Source organism: Lithobates pipiens, unplaced genomic scaffold, assembly GCF_037356315.1.
Source record: "Lithobates pipiens isolate NorthernLeopardFrog02 unplaced genomic scaffold, aLitPip1_a1.2 Scaffold_1, whole genome shotgun sequence".
NCBI classification, from domain to species: domain Eukaryota; kingdom Metazoa; phylum Chordata; class Amphibia; order Anura; family Ranidae; genus Lithobates; species Lithobates pipiens.
Window position 1 is genome coordinate 234,301,267 of NW_027507685.1, and position 23,337 is coordinate 234,324,603.

At 44.9% G+C, this 23,337-nt stretch overlaps 1 protein-coding gene across 1 annotated transcript; it reads left to right on the forward strand.

Moving 5' to 3' along the window:
* Window positions 1-2,011: 2,011 nt before the first annotated feature.
* On the forward strand, window positions 2,012-23,131 carry LOC143987739 (zinc transporter Slc39a7-like). The gene is made up of 5 exons (XM_077486728.1): window positions 2,012-2,162; window positions 2,267-2,401; window positions 5,799-5,930; window positions 10,890-11,086; window positions 17,531-23,131. The coding sequence occupies exons 1-5, from the start codon at window positions 2,012-2,014 to the stop codon at window positions 17,780-17,782; spliced, it is 867 nt and encodes a 288-aa protein (XP_077342854.1). The 3' UTR covers window positions 17,783-23,131.
* Window positions 23,132-23,337: the final 206 nt, after the last annotated feature.

Genomic DNA, 23,337 nt, shown 5'->3' on the forward strand with positions numbered 1-23,337 from the left:
CCGTGCGCTCTAAAGAACGGTCCCGGGGGGTGATGCATGCAGCTGCGGGCATCAAACCCGCTACAACCCCTTGAAGCAATATTGCAAATATCAGTCCGTATTTTTACAGATACTTCTAAAGTGAATATCAGCCGCCAATAATCAGTCAATCCCTATAAAATACCTTACTATATCTATTTACTAAGACTAGCAGAATAAAGCTCCATACACACTATCAGATTTTCTGCTGATTTTTTTTTTTCCACCTTCAGATTTAATAAAACCATATAATATGAGGTCAAACCATAGAAGTTTCAATGTGTATGCAATCAGGCAGGCCCTTCTACTACATGGTTTTGGTAAATCTGAAGACAACAATCAGCAGAAAATCTGATAGTGTGTATGGAGCTTTAGGACGAGCTGGGCGATTTTGAAAAAAAAAAACTTGATTCACGATTCTAATCGAGTTTTTTTTTATTATTATTATTAATAATATTAAATTATTAATAATATTATTATTTTTTTATGGACACCGTTGCCGGTCCTGAGGAGTCTTTAGGCAAGTCCGCGGCGTCCAGCCTCGCGGACTAGGCCGAAGCCGCGGCCTCGCCTAAAAACTCCTGCCCGCAGCACATCAGGACCGGCACGGTGGTGAAAAAAAAAATCTAAATTAGTTTTGCTTAAATTTTTAATTTATTTGACCTCTCAACTCGATTCAAGATTTAAATCGATTTTTTTTCCCCCAGCCCTAGCTTTAGGTTTAAAAATTGGTTAAAGCTGATCTTTACTCTGAGCGGACCAGAGCTTTTAATATTAGGAAAAACAAAAGAAGTCCCATACTGTGCAGCGGAAGGGAGGAGGCTTGGATGGGAGTAAACTTGTCATGGAGGGTGAAGATCCTCTTTAATGTTGATTGTGAGAGTCCCCACCACCTTTCCTGGCCGGCCGGGTAGCGTGCTCAGATAAGGGTCTGGTATGGATCTGGGGTGGACCCCCACGCCGTTCTTTCGGTGTAGGGGGTTCCCCTTAAAATCCATACCAGACCTAAGGGCCTGGTATGCTCTCGGAGGGGGAACTCACGCCAATTTTTTTAAATAAATTTGGCGTGGAGTTCCCTCTTGAGAGCTGATAATTCTGTGAGAGTCGCCTCCGCATAGACGGAGATCCGACTTGGAGGCGACCTCCATTGAAATCAACGGGTACCAGTCGCCTACAAGTCGGATAGAAGTAGTACAGGAACCTTTTCTGAAGTCGGAGCGACTTCAGTAGTGTGCATTAAGACGGCTCCATTCACTTACATTGATTTTTACATGTGGTGGGACTAGGGGCGACCTGAAGTTGGATCTGAGTTGCCCCTGTGTGAACCGGCTCTCAATGTTGATTGTGAGAGTGTTACTAAACCCAGGACTCTGCATTCACTATATCTGGTCTGTCACAGAACATGCAAATGAAATTATTTTAGTAAATATAAACTGCTAAAAGCCTTTTCTCATCAGCAGTATATAGCAGTCTTGTAACTTCTATCAGTGTCTGGTTAAAGCTGGTAGGAGGAGTTTTCATTCTCCTCTGACTGTCCTATGAGGATGTGGGACCTCTGACCCTCTGTCTGGACAGTGCTGATTGGCCCTGTGCTGATCACTCTCCCAAGAAAAAAAAAAAAAACTCTAGCAAGATGCACCAAAGGGAGCATGTGCAGAGTGCCCCCATAGCTCTCTCTTATCAGGAGATGGATTTGGAACAGTGGAAGAAGGGGAGGATCAGAGAAGACAGGACCAAACAGCCTTTTTACACAATGCAGAGGATTAACACCTTAGGTTCTACTGTGAGTATAGTAAGCGAGCTTCACTGCAATAAACAGTCTGATTTTACTGTTGGGGGTTTAGTAACACTTTAATTCTGCTTTAATTGTCACAAGAAATATGGTTTGTCAGTTGCAGTCGAAATAAATGTAAGAATTAAATATGACCTGTACTAAAATACATATGTAAGCTGGCGGTGCTGACCACCTGAAAACACTAGTTGCCTGACTGTCATGTTGGTCCTTTTGGCTTCAGTAATTTCAGTCGCTGACCCAGGAGAAATATGGAAATCAGGAGATTTGACTTCACTTGCTGCATGCTTGTTGGTCAGGGATCAGCAGCACAGCCAGGCTACAAGCTCGGTTCAGAAGGAGGTCAGCAATGGTGGGTTACAGATTTACCCCAAAGAAGAAAAAAAAACACAAAACCTAGCTGTGATGTATTTTCTCAGTATTGACTCTCCATGTTTCTGTGTGCTCTTCTGGCAGATCACAGCCACGCCCATATGATGTCCGTCGGCCTCTGGATGCTGGCAGGAATCATCGCCTTCCTGGTCGTAGAGAAGTTTGTACGCCACCTTAAAGGAGAGGATGGACATGGCCATAGCCACGGTCACACCCACGGTAAGTCAGCGTCAAAGCTTCTAGATCACGGCAGCCTTGAGGAACTACAAGTGTCAGCAAGCCCTCCCTGCTTTTGTTGCCAGTAACACATTGAAAGTGATTGTAAAGGTTCAAGTTTTATTTTTTTAAATAATAAACACGTCATACTTACCTTACGCCCCAATCCTCCTCTTCTCGGGGGCCCCTGCTGGCACCTCTGGCCCCCTAGTATGTGTATGTATGGAAGATAAAGAAGATGAGGGCAGATGTACATAGTCCGTTCCTGAGTATTTCCAAGGCTCTCCGTTGCGCCCCCCCCTCCTTCCTGGCCACATGCGGCATTGTATGAAATAGAAGTCAATGCAGAATGATTTATCTTAGTTTCCATTGACTTCTATTGGGAAATTCGCTTTGATATGAGAGTGCTTTGGATTACAAGCATTCTCCTGGGATTATGCTTGTGATCCAAGGTTCCACTGTACAATATTTTATAATGCAGAAGTCCCTGTTCACACCTGAGAGGTTTTTTTTTCCAGCTTGTAAAACGCTCAGCTCTGAAGCTCCAAAATGCCCAACAATTAAAATCGTAATCAATTCAATGAATGTCCCCTGTTCACATCTGAGCGTTCCGTCGTCTGAAGCAAAATGCCTGTTGCTCAAAGTTCACAAGCTTTTCTTTTTTGGCATATTACAAGCGTTTTTAGCCTCATAGACTTCAATAGAAACTCCTCACTTGGGCAGAAAAACACTCAAAAAGCATCTCTCCGCCCCCGATCTCCTCTCCCTCTCCTCTCCCTACTGCTTTCTATTAGCTAAACAAAAACGCCTGAAGCTGTAAAATGCTTGTACTGTAGTATGCTTCTAAAACGCTTTAAAAATAAGTTTGTAAAAAGTTGAAAAGCCAGTAAATCTATATGCTCAGGTGTGAATGGAGCCTAAATTGTCATTGCTGTAGAAATCGCTGTAATAAATGATTTGGGCATCATTTTCAAATCCCCATTTTTTTCAGAGAGGACAGTGCCACCTGCAGGCAGTGTATAGAAAAACTTCCCGAGTGCACAAAATGCCAAAATCCTTGAAACTTTAGTGATGCAAGTTTTTTTTTTTTCATACAAATGTAAAGCGGTATTAAGCCCAAAACCAAAAATGTAATATATTGCAGCTTACCAAACCTTAGATGTGGTGGCTGAATGTGAGTTTTTTTTTTTCTTGGCTTTTTTCCTTTTTATCTCACCTGGTGATCTGGCCAGTAACACACTTCCTTTCTTGAAGTGTCTGCATTCTGGATGAAGTAGTAAAGCAGACACCTTTTTAGGGCTGCAACTAAACCCCCCTCCCGATATTTATTCAGCGAGTACTACATATTTACATTAGGTGGGGTTCCCATTTAGTCCAAATTTTTTGCTTATCAGTTCACATATGTGCCATTTTCAGTCTGGTTCAGGTGTGATTTGAAGTGTCCTACACTTAAAAAATTTGCACCTGAATTTGTGGACAACAACGCATCGGACTGCTTTTGAAATATCGCCTTGGAAAGGGCACCATACATATGTGAACTTATGGAGGACACGTCGGACACTTTTGACACATTTTTGGGACCATTCACATTTACACAGAGATCGGGGCTATAAAATTGCACTGATTACTGTGGAAATGTGACTGGCAGGGAAGGGGTTAACACCAGGGGGCGATGCAGGGGTTAATATGTTCCCTATGGGAGTGATTCTAACTGTGGGGGGGGGGGACTCACAAGGGGAGGAGACCAATCAGTGTTCCTCTGTACTGGGAACACACCATTGGTCTCCTCTCCTCTGACAGCATGTGGATCTGCGTGTTTACATACATAGATCAACGGTCCTGCTGTGTTCCCGGGCAATCGCGGGTGCCCGGCTGACATCGCGGCCGCGGGGCACACGCACCGGGGTTCCGAGCAATGCTGCGGGTGTGTGCGTCGCCTAGACAGCCGGGAATCAGGATGTCATATGACGCCCACCCAGGATGGGGGATCCCATCTGTGGGCGTCATATGTCTATGGGCCGGGGCTGAAGTGGTTAAGGGTTCACAACTCCTTTTTAAAGAGTAACTCCACATTTTATTTCAATGCGTTTATTATTTATGTTGGTATAAGCATTTGGTACAGATCAAACAGTTCGCAATTTGGGTACAGAGAAAGTAAGCCAAATACATGGATCCAAAAATAAGACAAACTGGTATCAATAAACACTGTAAAATGATCTGTGAAGATGTAATGTTTTTACTGGAGCTTATCTTAGATCAATTAGAGGAGTAACAAATCCGTACACAAAGCATTGATATCAAAAGTCACGTAACTCTACTTTTGTTGAGAGAAAAAATTCCCATCTGGGTGATCTCTGTACATTGCAAGGATTTTAACAAACATTATTGCAGATTCTGAAGAAATCCCTGTTTGTGTCCATGTGGAAAATTATTCTAATGGTAGTGGTTTCATAATTATCAATCAGCTGCTGCACCTGCAGGGCCCTAATGGGGAAATGTTGCCATCTTGCATTTACAGAAAATGACAGCGCTACAAATTGAAAAGGAAAGGTCATTTTACCCTCTTGCTTACTGGGCACATTTACCCACTTCCTGCCCAGGCCAATTTTCAGCTTGCGCGTTCATTACAATTGCACGGACATGCACCCTAAGCAAGTTTTTTTTTTTTTTCCCACAAATAAAGCTTTCTTTTGGTGATATCTGATCAACACTGGGTTTTTATTTTTTGCTAAACAAACTAAAAAAGACCGAAAATTGGGAAAAAGAAAAAAAATATATATTTTTTTCATAGTTTTGTTATAAAATTTTGCAAACATTTTTTCTACTTCACCGATAGGAGGGCACTGGTGGGACTGCACTGATAATTAGTGCTGATGTCCCTTTTAGCACGAGCCGGTTATCGGCTTTATTCTTTTCTCCTCGTGCTAACAGCGTGAGGAGTAAAAATTCGATAACCGGCTTGTGTTCACAGCCGTGATCAGCTGTCAGTGGACACAGCTGATCACATGGTAAAGGGCCGCTGTGATTGGCCCTTTTACCATGATCAGCTGCGTCCTTCGGACTCGGCAATCACAGTGCACCGCCTGCGTGCTGCAGGGGGGTGTGCAGGAAGTGTGATTACAGAAGAAAGTCAATAGATGCCCTCCCGGCAAATGAACCCCCATGCTGTAGCCGTCATTAAGCTATAGTTCGGGCGGCAACAGGTTTAATAACATTCAATAACAGTAGGATTTGTGTCGTAATTGTATACACTATATCATTCATTTTTTTTTCCAATCTGCACTAGAAGCCAGTTAGGTTTCAGTATACTATACTCGTATTGGCTTCCCTGAGTCCTTCCACATTGCTCTTTATTGTACAAGGTCAGACTGCAGACCTCAGATGTTCTACTTTGTTACAGCTCCAAAGGAAGCCAAGGCCAGTGAATCAAAGGATAAAGAAGATGAGAAATCGGAAGGGAAGGAGGGAGTGAGAAAAAGAAAGACGGAGAATAATGGCGGCAAGAAAGGAAAGGAGGAGAAGCCCCGATCAGGTGATTGCACTGCTTCTCATTATGTGTTGTACATCTTCCAATGTTCACCAAGTGGCACCAGCCAACTGAGATTAAAGTACTGCCCTTAGGTGTATACAGTGTCTTGCGAAAGTATTCGGCCCCCTTGAACTTTTCAACCTTTTGCCACATTTCAGGCTTCAAACATAAAGATATAAAATTTTAATTTTTTGTGAAGAATCACCAACAAGTGGGACACAATTGTGAAGTGGAACAAAATCTATTGGATTTTTGAAACTTTTTTAACTAATAAAAAAATGAAAAGTGGGGCGTGCAAAATTTTTTGGCCCCCTTGCGTTAATACTTTGTAGAGCCACCTTTTGCTGCGATTACAGCTGCAAGTCGCTTGGGGTATGTCTCTATCAGTTTTGCACATCGAGAGACTGAAATTCTCTCGATTCCTTGCAAAACAGCTGGAGCTCAGTGAGGTTGGATGGAGAGCGTTTGTGAACATCAGTTTTCAGCTCTTTCCACAGATTCTCGATTGGATTCAGGTCTGGACTTTGACTTGGCCATTCTAACACCTGGATACGTTTATTTGTGAACCATTCCTTTGTAGATTTTGCTGTATGTTTGGGATCATTGTCTTGTTGGAAGATAAATCTCCGTCCCAGTTTCAGGTCTTTTGCAGACTTCAACAGGTTTTCATCCAGAATGGTCCTGTATATGGCTGCATCCATCTTCCCCTCAATTTAAACCATCTTCCCTGTCCCTGCTGAAGAAAAGCAGGCCCAAACCATGATGCTGCCACCATCATGTTTGACAGTGGGGATGGTGTGTTGAGGGTGATGAGCTGTGTTGCTTTTACACCAAACATATCGTTTTGCATTGTGGGCAAAAAGTTGGATTTTGGTTTCATCTGACCAGAGCACCTTCTTCCACATGTTTGGTGTGTCTCCCAGGTGGCTTGTGGCAAACTTTAGACGAGACTTTTTATGGATATCTTTGAGAAATGGCTTTCTTCTTGCCACTCTTCCATAAAGGCCAGATTTGTGCAGTGTACGACTGATTGTTGTCCTATGGACAGACTCTCCCACCTCAGCTGTAGTTCTCTGCAGTTCATCCAGAGTGATCATGGGCCTCTTGGCTGCATCTCTGATCAGTCTTCTCCTTGTCTGAGCTGAAAGTTTAGAGGGACATCCAGGTCTTGGTAGATTTGCAGTGGTCTGATACTCCTTCCATTTCAAAATGATCGCTTGCACAGTGCTCCTTGGGATGTTTAAAGCTTGGGAAATCTTTTTGTATCCAAATCCGGCTTTAACCTTCTCCACAACAGCATTACGGACCTGCCTGGTGTGTTCCTTGGTCTTCATGATGCTCTCTGCGCTTTCAACAGAACCCTGAGACTATCACAGAGCAAGTGCATTTATACAGAGACTTGATTCTATTTATCACCATCAGTCATTTAGGACAACATTGGATCATTCAGAGATCCTCGCTGAACTTCTGGAGAACTTCGCTGAACTTCTGGAGTGAGTTTGCTGCACTGAAAGTAAAGGGGCCGAATAATTTTGCACGCACCACTTTTCAGTTTTTTATTTGCTAAAAAAGTTTAAATTATCCAATAGATTTTGTTCCACTTCACAATTGTGTCCCACTTGTTGGTGATTCTTCACAAAAAATTAAAATTTTATATCTTTATGTTTCAAGCCTGAAATGTGGCAAAAGGTTGAAAAGTTCAAGGGGGCCGAATACTTTCACAAGGCACTGTATTTGTGGCAGCATCTCCTGAATGTCTGTACATTAGATTCAGATACTTATGCTAGTTGAATATAAAAACTTGTATATGTTTTTAATTTCTACATATATTTACATGTATTTTACATTTTTGGTGCTTTTATATTTGTGTAAAGCAGGGCAGAAAAAAGCGCAGGTCCTGCCCCATAGAACCGAACCCTACTAGACACATACCCCATAGAACCGCCCCTTTAGAGAACAGGGAACCAAGTATATTTTGGGGGCCTATACTAGAGCTGCACAATTGTTGAGAATTGAATTTGCAGTTCTTTTCCCTTCCCGATCTTCAAAACGGCATTTCACGATTCTTTCTAATAAGTGCAGAGAGTTCTCACAGCTGTGGAAAAAAATCCAGGCAGCCTTGCATGTTTTATCACAACATCACCAATAAGTATAAACAAAGTAACATTTCTTCTTAGATCAAAGGAATGAACATCTTCTGCCTGTAGATGAGGGAAGTTTAAGTGGTTAAAGACTAAACCTTTTTCTGGCACTTATTGCTTAAAAGTTAAAATCATTATTTATTGCTCGAAAATTACTCAAATCCCCAAATATTATATCCATTTTTTTTTTAGCAGCGACCCTAGAGAATAAAATGGTGGTTGTTGCAATATTTTATGGCACGCTGTATTTGCACGTTGGTCTTTCAAACACAATTTTTTTATTTATTTTTTCTACACTTTACTGTATAATTTTTCCTTTAAATTCATTAAAGTTAGCCCAATCTTTGTATATTGTGAATGATGTTATGCCTTGAGAATTGTGATCTTTATTCTGAGCAAAAAAAATTGTGATTCTCATTTTAGCCAAAATCGTGCAGCTCCAGCCTATGCAAGAAATTTGTATAGAATTTGTTAATAAAAAGCATTGCAGTAAATGTGCAAAAAATTTGAAATATCCAACACTTGCCAAAGTGAGCTCGGAGACACTTTCAGCATCCTTGTCATATAGTTTGGACATGTATCCGAACATACATGAGCTCATCGCTACTGTACAGCTCTAAGTGCCCATGTGTATGAGCCCTGTGAGTTTTTTTTTTTTACTGCAGTAAAAGCAATAATAGACCCACTACAGCAAGAATAGATCCCTCCAGCATCAATCAACAGCCCCCCCCCCCCATATATTGAGCAAAGAGATGGCCACAGCCCTGTCCAGCAAGAAGGTGCCCTAGCGGCGGTGAGTGCTCTGGCAGCGGTACCTCCACCTTTGATACGGCCGCCAGTGCTTTATTACAGATGGCAGTGCAGCAGGCTTCACAGATTTGGACATGGGAGTGCTCTGGTGGAGGCAGAAAAAAATCCCTGGTGCAAACTTTATCTTTATAGTCAATTCCCAGCTTAAGGCCTCATGCACTGTGTTTATCTCCGATGCATCAAATGCCAGCAGCATTTAAAGTGGTTGTAAACCCTTACAAACCACTTTGACCTACAGGTAAGCCTAGATTAAGGCTTACCTGTAGGTCCAAGAAATATCTGCTAAACCTATACGGTTTGGGAGATATTTACAAAAAGACAGGCACCGCTGTCAACGGCGCATGTGCAATGGGCAGGCCGCAGATCACGGCGATATGCCGCTCGTGTCGGCTCCCGTGCGCATGCGCGAGAGTGACGTCATCGTGGCTCCGGAAAATCACAGCGCCGGAGCAGCGAGACCCGGAAGTCGCTCCAGGATACATGGCAGCGGTGAAGATGAAGACGGAGGAAGGCTTCGTTCTCAGGTAAGTTATTCATAATGAGCTAGTTTGCTATGCATACTCGCTCATTATGCCTTTGCCTTGCAGGTTGCATATTTTTATTTTATCTTTTTTAAATAGCCTTTACTTCCTCTTTTAAGTGCTGTTCATTGTTGTAATATTCTGAGCCTCGGCTATCTTAAAACTGAACTCCAACTCAACCATTTGTTTCCCCCACACTTGTACCAAGTCCTCTCCTGTGTTGAATCAGATTCCTCCCAATCCCCTGCAGAATCACATCTCTACAATATAACCCTTTAAAGGTGCAGCAGCTATCTTGAGCCTGCCTTCATTTTCTATCTGAGCTGCTTAAAAAGCGATCAAACCCCTCTCCACTTGATCCGGACCGTTCTTGACCCCCTCCACCCAGCTATTGTCTTTCTCTACCATAGATTACTTTTGCTCTTCAGCAAGTATGGGTGTGTCAGTCACTGTACTGCTGTTCCTGAGCATTATATTAAAGAACCTATCCTCGGCGTTCCTTTAGACCCCTTTCACACTGGGGTGCTTTTCAGGCGCAACAGAGCTAAAAATAGCACCTGCAAAGCGCCCTGAAAGAACTGATCCTGGCAGGACGCTAAGAAAAGTCCTTCTAGCAGAATCTTTGGAGCGGTGTGTATACTGTTACTTCACCGCTCCTGCCCATTGAAATGAATTGGGCAGTGCAGCTATACCGCCAGCATTGTGGTTGTTTTAACCCTTTCTCGGCCGCTAGTGGCCGAATAGAGCTGCAAAATTGACGGTAAAGCTTTCTCGCTGGCACCACCACCGCCCCAGTGTGAAAGGGGCCTTGGATGTCCATCTCTGCTGGCTACTAGGTGGTGCAGTTTTATCTGTGCAATCTGCTGATTGGTTGCTGAGTTACTCTGTTAGACTGAAGCAAAGCAAATCTGCAGATTTCATCACCCAGTGACCAGCAAGGAAACATGTCTGAAAGGATATCTGGCATTTGTTCTTTCATATAAAGCTTGAGACCGGGTGCTGTGGCAGTTACAGGAGCCCGCCAGCCCTTCACACCCCTTCCCACCATACTTCATTTTACTGGGGAGAAAAGACCTGCAGAATGACCCAATGATGACTTATTTCTTTAAAACAAAAAGGTGTGCTGTGTGTACTGAAACCAGCTTTTTATGACACACCTCCCGGGTGTAGGTCTGTGACAGCCTGGGCTCACAGTAAGTGGGTTGCATGACATTCAACCTAGAATAGAAGCTCCATCTACTGACTTTCTGTACAAAACAGTGCCTAATTAAAGTGTAAGTTCACCTTTACAGAAAATCTGTAGGGTGAACTTACAATGGATCCCCGATGGGGAGGGGGCCTAGTGTAAGATTACAGATCTTCTGTGAAGGGGAACTTGCACTTTAAGGTTGAGCAGGTCAGCAGAAACGTTTTTACTTTTTTAGGACTGGCCTGTTTATTTGTTCCTCTCTATTAAAGTCTGCTTTAACCCTTTCCTCTGCCCCATACAGATATGACTGTCTCTGGCTACCTCAACCTTGCTGCTGACTTCACCCACAACTTCACAGATGGTTTGGCCATCGGAGCCTCTTTCCTGGTCAACACCAACGTTGGCATTGTTACCACCATCACCATTCTGCTGCACGAGGTACCCAATGAGATCGGAGACTTTGCCATCCTAGTACAGAGCGGCTGCACCAAGAAGAAGGTTTGTATTGCTATGCAGGAACAGATTGTACTTCTGCTTCTAATGATTTTCACTTCTCCTTCAGTAGGAAGGAGAGAACATTTCTCCTAAGGCAGGGATATGCAATTAGCGGACCTCCAGCTGTTAAAATACAAGTCCCATCATGGACTCTGCCTCTGGGTGTCATGCTTGTGGCTGTCCGTCTTGCTATGCCTCATGGGACTTGTAGTTCTGCAACAGCTGGAGGTCCACTAATTGCATATCCCTATCCTAAGGGGTGGTGACAACTTAGACAGACTTTCTCTGGGATCCAATACCATTCCTCTTTCTGAATGAATTAAACATATCTGTCTGTCAAACTACCATATCATGCACTTATCAGCAGGAGGCAGGGGCTAGCAACCTTGGCTATCCACCTGTGATAAAACTACAAATCCTTCACCAGCACATGTATTAGGAGGTGTCCCTGGCAGCTGATGAGAACTACTTGGTAAAAGTGCCACACACACCTCCTCAATAAAGGATTCTCATGGTAGTGGCATCACTATGGGGGTGCAGACCGCACCAGGGTGACACCCCCGTTGTCTGCTGGGGTCCTGGGAAGGCCTGGATCCCTAGCTGAGATGAGCTGCCATGTTTCCTGAGTCCAACCCCCATTCATCCCTATAGGGGGAGCCGAAAAGATGGCGGTGTTCTATCGAGATATGTCTCCCGTCAAAAAATGCCCCTGATAGATATGCACGGTATCAAATGTCACGCCAGCTGATATGTTGATCACGTCAACACAGCGAATGCACACATAGTCTAAGGCATTATCTGACGCTATGCAAACAGCGGGGGAATGTAGTTGTCAGATTGAGTCTCGCTGTTGCGGGTCGGGTTTTGTGCGCATTGCAACCTGCCCTTAGACACAGGCAAAACCCGATGTTAAACACACCAAACCCGCCCTGTAGCACACACAGCACCCGCCCCGCAACAGTGAGGCACAATCTGACAAGTACGTTCTCCCTCCACTGTTTGCATAGCTTTGAATACTGTCTCCAGTCTAAAAATGCCTCAGACAATCTACGCATGCGCTGTGTTGCCGTTACGCCAACAGATCAACATATTGGCTGGAGTGACACTTGGTACTGCACATGTGCAGATCCATCGTTGGCATTTTTCGAAGGGAGGCATTTCTCAATAGAACAGTAGCACCCATGAAGCGAGGACAGGAGGCAGGGACTCGAGGTGAAAGTGTTTGTGGAGAGGATGGGATTAATATTTCTGCTTCTTGTGTGCTGAAGATGTGAGAGAAGACCAGAGAGAGAGACAAGCAGGTCAGTGTGTGTCCTGTGTACTTCCTCCTCTACCACCAGGGGGAGACATCATCCCCTGCTCCACCCCTCTCTGATGTCACTGAGACATGTGAAATTCCAAACCGCCTCTACTGCACCCCTACTTGGTGACATGGTACATTCCATCTATCACCCCCCTACATAGTGACATGGTACAATCCATTGGTAGCCCCCTACATACTACTATATGGTACATTCCATCAATCCACTGTAATGTTGGGGTGATTAAGCACAATTGGTAGATGCACGTTTTAGTCTACATCAGGCAGGCGTTTTATGGTTAAGGGCCTGGTAGCCCACGTTTATTATAAGAAAACAAAAATATTTAGTTCATCCAGTAATCCCACGCAGGGGTTTAAATTCATTCAGTACACAAATGAACATACCAAGCCACCTGGCTCTCAATTGTCAACAGTTCCTCTGCTTGCTCCCAACAGATTTGTCAACTCTTTCCAGCCCCCTGGACTCACCGGCTTCCTTAGTCTTCCTGACTCTCAAGGTTGTCAGCCTTTCCCAGTCCCTTACACGGACTACAGTCTCCCACAGGGCAAACCACTCTTCAGCCAGCAGCAAGCTGTTCACACTCCTCCACCTTCCACACCAACAGCCCTTCATTTATATGGCTTATATGCAGCTGGGCACACACCCTGCTCGTTAACATCAAGACCCAGACACAGGGCTGGAGATATGCAAACTCTGTGTCTGCGTCTCGTTTTCCTCCAATTTCATAGGGACAGAGCCTCGCTCTGTCACATATCCCCCCCCTTTGTTTCAATCCGGAGGGAGGAACACCAGCACCCATCATGATGGTTGGGACACCTCTGTGCTGGCTGTCAGCCACGTAGGCCCAACCTTTTTTCCGGGTGCGCTTCCAGGAACATTCCCCCCTGGATCTTAACAGGTTCCTATATTTTCCTATACTCAGCCTTCCTCTTCTTTTGGGGTCCCTGGGCTTATTCACTTTTCTTGGGGGAACTCTGCCTTCCTTGAGCCCTCCTTTCACCTTACAAATACCCATTTTACCCTTCACCATCGGTATTTCAGGTTTAAAACAGTTTCTCTTGGTACCCACTGCAACCAAATCATTGTTTACAGAACGAACTCTTAACAGATCACAGCTTTCCAATTCAGTGTTTGTTAGAAGAAGACCTGAGGAGGGACTACATCCGACGGGACCATAGCACAGCTCCATCTCACCCGTTGTCCAACACTCCATGGGTACCTGTTCTAACAAACTACCCTGACCTAAGCATAAACCATTTTTTTCAGGTATACACATTACATTGTTATGGCAACCAATATTAACACTTTCTTCCACAGTGTCTCCAGGCACCTTAACTTGTACCTCTGGGCCAGTGACAGAAAGCATCTCTGCTACTGCTGAGTCCATTCTGGGCCGTTCTTTCTCATGAGGCCTAGCGGGTAAGGCAGTATCTGCGCCCTCTACTGACAACTGCTCCGCCACACCTCGGACCACACCAGCAGAGATGTTTCTAGTCATCACATCAGACGGAGAGACCTCTGATATCTCAAGCAGTTCTCTCGCGTGCCTTCCATACCAATCAATAACTAGAAGTACGCTCACAGAGAATCTGGAGATCCTGTGCCAAATGGGTAACCATTGGTCCCACCAATTCCACTGTTGGTCAAGGTTTCCCAGCACTGCCTGTACCACTTGGCTCCACCCATTGGTGCTACGCAGCACCACCTGGTCCAACTGCGGTGGAGATACCCAAGTATACAGCAAGTTCATTTTTACCAACTCTAGCATTTCCAGTAAAGTTTCTGTCATCTCTAAACATCCAATGTCTAAACACCAAAACTTTCTAGGGTCCTTTACCCTGTCCAAGACATGGAGGGGCTCAGCAACTGCAGGTTGAGAGGGTGAGACATTTGAAGAGACCTCATCCTCCTTGGAGGTACTCATCACGGCCTGTTGCTCCCCTGGAGAGCTGTCAGACACATGTCTCACACTTATCCTTTCTGCACCAGTGTTGGTGAGCCTCTGCAGGTCATTACAAGTCACACTGTCACTTTGATACTCAATATCATTTAGCTGTGGGGCTGTGGACAACACATCTGCGATGCCAGTGCCCTGAACTGTTTCTTCAGAGTGGAGGGCAGCAGCCTTTGCAGGGACCAGGACGCCCTCAACCACCGGCGGCTCTGCGATCCCCCTGTCTGGCATAGCAGTTGTGTCCACACCCTTGTTACTTAAGCTAGCCTTACCCAGCATGGCTAGCAATTGTTTGGCCCAGCTGTCCCAGTCCATTGTGGTTCCACCATGGGCGTTCCACAGCGTTGCATCACCTGCTGTAGAAAGCCGCACAGAAACCTGGGATTCATTAGCTTCAACTGCACATTCCTCACTTCTATATACATCATTTTGTAACACCACACTTTTATCAACGTTGCTTCACCTAAAGCTTGGTGCAGCACATCATTCTGAACACCTTTTTCTGGTGGCACTACAGACACATCCAGCTTTGTACACTCAGCTTTTGCAGGCTGAATTAACCCCTTGCCCACTGGGCTACACGTAGGGTTGTGGGGCTGCGCCCACACTCTCTCACTGTGTGGCTCAGTCATAACATTACAGGAAACACATTTCTCAGCATCATAATCACCAATCACATCACATTGGCGAACACTATTGTCAGCAAGACCATCAACATTCTCATTATGTGTAGACATAGCTCCTGCTTTTGTGGGTTGTCTATGAGTCACCATAACCTCTGAGCGACTCTTCACAGCACCTGCTCTCTGTAAAGGGGCACTTTTGCCTATTTGGGCAGCTCCATAGCTGACCTGGGAAACTCTCTGCTCCAACACTGCAAGCTCCTTGGAAGTTTCCCTGGGCAACCCTGCAGCAGCTGTCACTAGGGAACATGGTACCAGCACTGTTTTGGTCACCCCTAGCTCAATTTTCCCAGCCATCTGCTGGATCATAGCAGGCATATGCAGAGTCCCCATGTCCTTTTCAGTCTTTAGCCCTGCGTCTAGTTGGGCTTTACGCTGCGCCTCCCCACTGCTCTGGGTAGCACAATGCAGAAAGTCTATGTCCATTTGTACTGCGGATCTCCCCACTGGACATACTCCCACTTCACTGGATTCAGCATCATAAACTGAAACAGTCTTACCAGTTCCTGCAGCTGATGTCATAGCCTTCACTTGAGTGCGTTGTCTCACTGGTGTGGTGTCTCCACAGGCTGACTCCCCCATGTGGCCAGGGAGCAAAACTGCAGCCTTTCTGGACCCACTGACGCCCCCTGTAGGTAACACAAGATCCTTGTTGCTAGGGGTAACTGCAGACTTGCGCTCCAAAGCTGGTTGGCTATACCTCATGCAGGATTCAGGCTGATATACTCTCCTTTCTGGACTGACCCCTTTGCCTAAGTGGCCATGACAGAAAACCTTACTTTTCTCTGGATTTCCAATTCCTAGGACTTCCGGCGACACTTCTCCCATCCTGGAGCATTGCTGGCGGCCCATGATACGATGAAACTCTCCTCTAAGAAGGATTTCCTCTTTAAACTTGCGATAGTCATCCTGGCCCCCATCCATCAAATGGTAAACCGACCGGAACTCTATCCGCAATAAGGTTTGCAGCAGTTTTGGCCACCGGTCCCTAGGCCATTTTCTCTTTACAGCAACTTTTTCAAATCTTACAAGGAAGTCTCCCACCTCCTCTGTAGGCAGCATGGGTTGCATATAGTCAGAGGCCAAGATCTCAGCCCCTTGCAGTGCACCCGACTCTTTGCGATTCCGCTTGAACCATTCATTCGCTGTCTCACATGTCACTGGCCCCTTTTTACTGGTCCTACAAGGTGGAGACATCTTCTCAGACCATGCTGAGCTCACTTCTTGGCATCTCCTCCATGACTGGCTCTCACTCGTTGCCATTGGATACCACTTCTGAGGACACAGCTGATCACAATCATTAGTAGATGAGCTCCAGAATTCATCAACCTCCCATCCAGCTTGGTTATTCCACAAACATTCCTGTGACAAGGGGCAATGGGCAACAGCATGTCCCCACTCACTACAACGGATGCAGCGCAGAGGCCTCCTTGCGTCATGCTGTGGCACCTTTGGGCTCAGGCTGCCAGGAACAACATCCTCTTTAACTTGATTAAACATGAACTTCTTGCTTTTTGACTGCCTCATCCTTGCAATCACATGCACACAGCAGCTTGTAACAGTTCTCAGCAGAGAAAGGGAAAAAAAAAAAATCTGATGTTTAATTCTTCCTTCACAGGTACACAACCTGCATGCAACACAGTCCATCAAATAAACGTATACGCAATGCTGTTCGCCTGGCTGCCACACACAGCTAGCAGTAGTTCCTGATGCGACTCACCATAGAGCAAGGACCCGGATTCCACCGTCTACATGCCCGCATTCGAACACCACTTGTAATGTTGGGGTGATTAAGCACAATTGGTAGATGCACGTTTTAGTCTACATCAGGCAGGCGTTTTATGGTTAAGGGCCTGGTAGCCCACGTTTATTATAAGAAAACAAAAATATTTAGTTCATCCAGTAATCCCACGCAGGGGTTTAAATTCATTCAGTACACAAATGAACATACCAAGCCACCTGGCTCTCAATTGTCAACAGTTCCTCTGCTTGCTCCCAACAGATTTGTCAACTCTTTCCAGCCCCCTGGACTCACCGGCTTCCTTAGTCTTCCTGACTCTCAAGGTTGTCAGCCTTTCCCAGTCCCTTACACGGACTACAGTCTCCCACAGGGCAAACCACTCTTCAGCCAGCAGCAAGCTGTTCACACTCCTCCACCTTCCACACCAACAGCCCTTCATTTATATGGCTTATATGCAGCTGGGCACACACCCTGCTCGTTAACATCAAGACCCAGACACAGGGCTGGAGATATGCAAACTCTGTGTCTGCGTCTCGTTTTCCTCCAATTTCATAGGGACAGAGCCTCGCTCTGTCACACCACCTACTCCAGTACCTTTTAAACTTAATTTGCCATGGTTCTCTCATTTTTTTGTTTACAATCCCACTCCTACCTGGAGGGTGGAATAGGTTGCCTCCAAACCCAATCTGCCCATCAGTCTCTGGTTTTGTAGATGCACATTGAATTTAAGCTTCTTCTCCATTACAGGCGATGATGTTGCAGCTCAGCACGGCACTTGGTGCTCTGGCAGGCACTGCCTGCTCCCTCTTGGCAGAAGGCATCGGTGAAGCGGCCACTCTGTGGATTCTGCCTTTCACTGCTGGTGGATTTATCTACATCGCAACGGTCTCCGTCATCCCTGAACTGCTCCAAGACTCTCGCCCCTCTCAGTCCATTAAGGAGACAATTGGGCTGCTTCTTGGGGTTGCCATGATGGTCCTCATTGCACAGTTTGAGTAGGATTTTGCATTGCACAGTTTGAGTAGGATTTTGGGCGTGTCATCTAGCTGGGCATGGTGCCGCGGTGAATAGCAACATAATAGAGCGCCCAGGGGCCATTGTCAGATGCTAGTGGTGTCCTGGTGCTCTTGCAACACTATGGAGCAAGAGTGACTTCACTTTGTTATCTCACCCCAATGGCGTTTATGATATCATGGTCTGCACACTTTATTTTTAGGCTGGATTTCCTTTCTTCTGGACCAAATAATTGTCTAAACATGAATTTCCATAATATCCTTGACTCAAATCACCTTCCATTTGTGGCTCTACAGTCCAGACAGATTTTTTATTTATTTTTTCTTCTTCTTCTCATGCTATTCCATGGCTTACCACTTATCTAAGATTAAAGTAGAACTATAGACCAAACTTTTTTTTTTTTCATTTCGCATATATAACCCCTGGCAGATTTTTTTATATTTTTTTCAGTACTGTCCCATTGTGGAGATTTCTTTCACTTCCTGTCCCATAGCCAAACAGGAAGTGAGAGGAAATCCCTGTAAATGAAGGGAATTCTTTTGGCACCCCCAGGTCATCAGAAGTGTACTCATTGGAAGATACTCCTCTTTTACTTTTCTGGGGACAAACGAAAATTTGGGATTTTCTTTTTCTTTTACTTTTATTTCAATGATAATGGTAAACAGGACAAATAGGGTGAATCTACTTAATAGGGGCACAGAGCGCAATAAAAACTGACAAGAATTTGAATCCCTCGCCGCTCTATCCAAAATGCTGTACAGGAGACCAGACTGTATTAGAGTCCTTGCCTAGTTATAAAATTGTAGAACTGACACTGGTTTAAGGGCATGTGAATGATCAGGAGTGTTGAAGTACACTACAGCTAGATTGTCTCATAAATGGCCATTAAAACCGTTTTCTGTAAAAGACTTAAGAGATAAACCTGATAATGGTAGTTTGCGCTTGATAGATCCATTTGGATGGGAGGCCAGGTTGTTATACCCATCAAACTGCCAAAAATGAAGAGGACACCAGGGGCCATGGGCACAGAATTATATGGTGCTGTGGAAACACAGCTGTGCATGAGAAAGAATGCCTTGAAGTGAACTTATATGGACCTTGCACTGTATGTAAGGTCTGCTGTTTACCTTTGCTGCTCCAACCACCTTGCTAAAACGCTCTAAATAAAGCTATAAAAAAAATAAATACCTATAATGGGGGAAAAATACATTTTATTTCTTTTCCCTCCATCTTCCATGGTGCAGGGGGTGAAATCCTCATCCTTCCAGGGTATGCTACTCCCAGGTCTGATGAAGTTTTAGGAATGCTACTCGAGGATCCAGGGAGGTCGTAGGGAATGCTATCCCATGGTCCAGTAGGGTCCCAGGAAATGCTGCTCCAAGGTCTGACCAATTTCTTGGCAATGCTACTCCAGATTCTGACAAGGCCCTAGTGTGTATACTACTATAAGGCCCCAGGGAATGCTTCTTCAAGGTCTGGTTAGGTCCCAGGGAATGCTACTCTTTGGTCAAAGAGGATGCTTCTCTGAGGACTGGCGAGTTCCCAGGGAATGCTACTTCATGGTCCAAGAGAGTACATGGAAATGCTAGTACAAGGTCCTAGGAAAATGTTACTCAAAGGTCCAAAGAGGGCCCAGGGAATACTACTCCCAGATCTGATGAGGTCCCAGGGAATGCTACCCCTAGGCCCGATGAGGTCCTAGGGCAGTGGTTCTCAACCTGGGGGTCAAATTACAATTCGGCAGGGGTCACAGAATCCTGGGCTGTTCCTGAAGCCCGCACCACTCTCCCAGCCTTTTTGTGGCCACCTAGCTGGGCTGTTCTTGGAGCCCACGGCCACCCACTCAGCCTCTTTGCAGCCACCTATGGCTGGGGGGCAGAGACTAGAGGTCAGCTGACTGGGGAGGAATGTGAAGTGGGAGGGGCTGTCAGGAGACCCTATCTCCTGATTTCAGCATAGGTGTCACTGCTATGAAACTCCACAAAGTCGGAGATGCAGTGAATCCCGGGACACAGTGAGTAACACTACCTGTGATTATAGTTGCCATAAAAACTGGGGGCAGAAAATAATTGGGATAGAGAGAGATAAAAGGGAAAGGAAGGAGAACAAAGAGAGTGGTACATCCTAAAATGTACCATAAGGGGGTTTAATACTGTATGAGTGGAAGGGACTCTGGGAACGCTAAATGTCCATGTGTTAGGGGCACAAATTACTTGTCTTGCCTTGGGTGTTGACAACCCACACTACGAAAATAATCGTAAATAATTTTACTGTTGGGGGTCCCCACAACTTGGGAAATTGTATCAAGGGGTCACGGCACTATAAGGTTGAGAACCATTGTCCTAGAATACTACTGCCGGGTCTGATGAGGTCCCAGGGAATGTTAGTTCATTGTCATAGGGAATGCTATTCCATGGTCCGAGGGGGTCCCAGGAAATGCTACTCCAAGGTCTTACAGGGTCCTAGGGGAAACTACTACAAAGTCCTAGGGCAGTGATGGCGAACCTTGGCACCCCAGATGTTTTGGAACTACATTTCCCTGCATGAGCATCGTGGGAAATGTAGTTCCAAAACATCTGGGGTGCCAAGGTTCGCCATCACTGTCCTAGGGGAATCTTACTCCAAAATCCAAGGAGATCTTAGGTATACTACTATAATGTCCAAGGCAATGATTCTCAATGGGCTGGTGAGGTCCCAGAGAATGCTACTTTGATCCAAGAGACTGCTTCTCCAAGAACTGGTGAGTTCCCAGGGAATGCTACTGCAGGGTCCAAGGGAATGCTATGGCAAGGTCCTGGGAAATGTTACTTGAAGGTCTGACAATGCCCCAGGAAATGCTACCCCTGAGTCTCATGAGGCCCCAGGGAATGATACTCTTGGGTCTGACAAGGTCCTAGGGATCGATACTCCATGGTCTGAGGGGGTTCCAAGTAAATCTACTCCAAGATCTGACAAAGTTATTGAGAATGCTACCCCAGACTCTGACAAGGTCATAGGGGATGCTGCTACAAAGTCTTAGGGGAATCTTGCTCCAAAGAGATCCTAGGTATAGTACTATAAGGTCCATGGGAATGCTTCTCCAAGGTCTGGTGAGGTCCTAGGAAATGCCACTCGAAGCCCTGAGGAGGCTCCAGGGAATGCTACTTTAGCCCTGGTTCACACTGACTGCGGAAATGAAATTTTGCTAGTTCATTTGAACGCGCACAATTTCATTCTCGCATGTCAGTCCTGACTTCGGGGGCGATTTCAGAGATATCTGTGTGGGTTTCTGCACAGATGTCAATGGTATTCACACCCCCAAAATCAGCAAAAGCAGTACAGAAACTACTTTTGGGAATCGGTGCGGCACCACACTGATTAGGATGGGTGCAATTGAACCAAGGCTCAAAGTCTGCTAAGGGTCCCAGAGCTTGCTACAGCATGGGCGTAGAGGGTCCAAGGGACTTTTACTCCAAGCTTAGATGAGGTCTTAGGAAATGCTACTCCAAGATCCAGTGAGGTTATAGGGCAGTGATGGGGAACCTTGGCACCCCAGATGTTTTAGAACTACATTTCCCATGATCTTCAACTACAATGCAGAATGCATGAGCACTATGGGAAATGTAGTTCCAAAACATCTGGGGTGCCAAGGTTCACCATCACTGTTATAGGCAATGCCACTCTAGGGTTTAACAAGGCCCCAGTGAATGCTACGCCAAATCTTCCAACACCGTGCTGGGAATGTCTTCTTGGCCAGATTTGCGGAACTCTACATTCCCACGTCTCGCTGGACAGAGGTTGATGTCAACCTTACTAGGCACTGCAGGTGGGGAAGGGTTGGGTATATTTATTATTTCTTTGTTAGAGGCATTAAAAAAAAAAAATAATACTTTGCGGCAGATATGCAAGGCACAGCAGGGCACATGTAGAAAGTGGAATATACCAGTATGTTATAGGGGACATGTTGCCAATGTAAGGAAGAAAATAGAGATTTGTAAAGCGCTGCGCAAAATGTTGGCGCTATATAAATCCTGTATAATAATAATTTGAGCTATGGGGAAAAATGTGATTTTACTAAACAGGAAAATGTTATTAAAATCTTAAAAATAAATAAAATACACAATGTAACTGTTGTAGCCCTTTAACACTCCTGAGCACTTTCATTCCTGATGAAAGCAACAAATTATTCAAGCTAGAGATGGCCAGGCAAATCTTATTTTTAGGAATACACCCCCGTCCATTGCATAATACAGGTTTCCTTTAAAGCCTAATTGAACTTTCAGTTTAAATCTGGTAAGAATATTCCAAGTGCATTAAAGCAAATGTGTAAAATCTTAGGTTTTTTTTTGTGTGTGTAAAGCAGCTACAGCCTGAGCAGAAAAGCCTGTATTTTACCAGCATGCTGTAGAGCAGGTCCCTCGCTCTCTTTGGAAGCAGCGGTCTCACTGCAGAAGACTGAAACATTCCCTGCTGAGTCAGTCCTATAGCTGCAATCGTCAAAGCTCACGCTCCCTGCTGATTAGAGAGCTCTGTTTCCCCACAGAAAACAAGGGTCCTTCTCTGCAGCATGCTGGCGGGGGGTGGGGGGACAGGCTTTTCTACTAATGCTGCAGCTGTTTTCTAAAATACAAAAGAGTGAGAGACTTTGCACACCTTGCACCTGCAATGTATTTTGCAGATCTAAACTGAATGTTCAGTTGGGCATTAATAAAATATTTCATTGGTGTGTCTTCCTTTCTTTTTTTTAGTTTACAAAGTGATAGAGAGCAGACAATGTTCATTATGTTTAAGGGTCAGACAGCCTTAGGACACTAAACTGAAGAATTGTCACACAACTGCTCTATTCTGTATGGTATTAGAGGTGATGGGAGGGGTGATAGAATGCGTATATATATATATATATATATATATGTGTAACAAGTGTCTCTACCAGACATGGAAACCTTATGCCCATTCAGCTGTAGAGGAACTATTTAGTCACATTAAAGCTTGCTGAGATTTGTAGTTCAGCAACAGCTGAAGGGAATTGTACTACTGTTGTAAACAGTAAGGGAATGCACTAGAAGCTAGTGTCTGAACACCCGTTACAGTGTAACCTGTTTTCTTTCTGTTTTTATTTTTTATATGTATGTTTTTTGTCAATGTCCTTTTGTTCTGAAAGGTAACAGAACTTACATGTGATATGAAGAGGTGGCGCCTCCTGGCTCACATGCAGTGACATTGCAGCTGTATGCACAAGTGCTTTCCATGGGCTGCTGGAAGCTTTTAATGTTGGTTCTTTGGAGGATTTTATCTTTGTTTTTTGTTGGTTTTTTAAGTAACTAGGACAGAAAATTGAATAAAAAATGAAAATGGCTTCAGTCCCTTTTGTGTATCTCTTTCTGCTCTTGGTAATCTACAATGGATATAAAAAGTCTACACACAACTCTTTAAAATATCAGGTTTTTGTGATGTAAAAAAATGAGACGAAGATAAATCTTTTCAGAACTTTTTCCACCTTTAACCGCTTCCGGACCAGCCGCCACAGTTATACTGCGGTAGGTTGGCTCTCCTGGGTGAGG

Excerpts from the sequence above, each read along its gene's own strand:
- LOC143987739 (XM_077486728.1), top strand. The coding sequence starts at position 2,012 with ATGTTGGTCCTTTTGGCTTCAGTAATTTCAGTCGCTGACCCAGGAGAA. Across the intron at positions 2,163-2,266 it reads TCAGAAGGAGGTCAGCAATG|ATCACAGCCACGCCCATATG; the intron begins GTGGGTTACAGA and ends CTCTTCTGGCAG. Across the intron at positions 2,402-5,798 it reads TAGCCACGGTCACACCCACG|CTCCAAAGGAAGCCAAGGCC; the intron begins GTAAGTCAGCGT and ends ACTTTGTTACAG.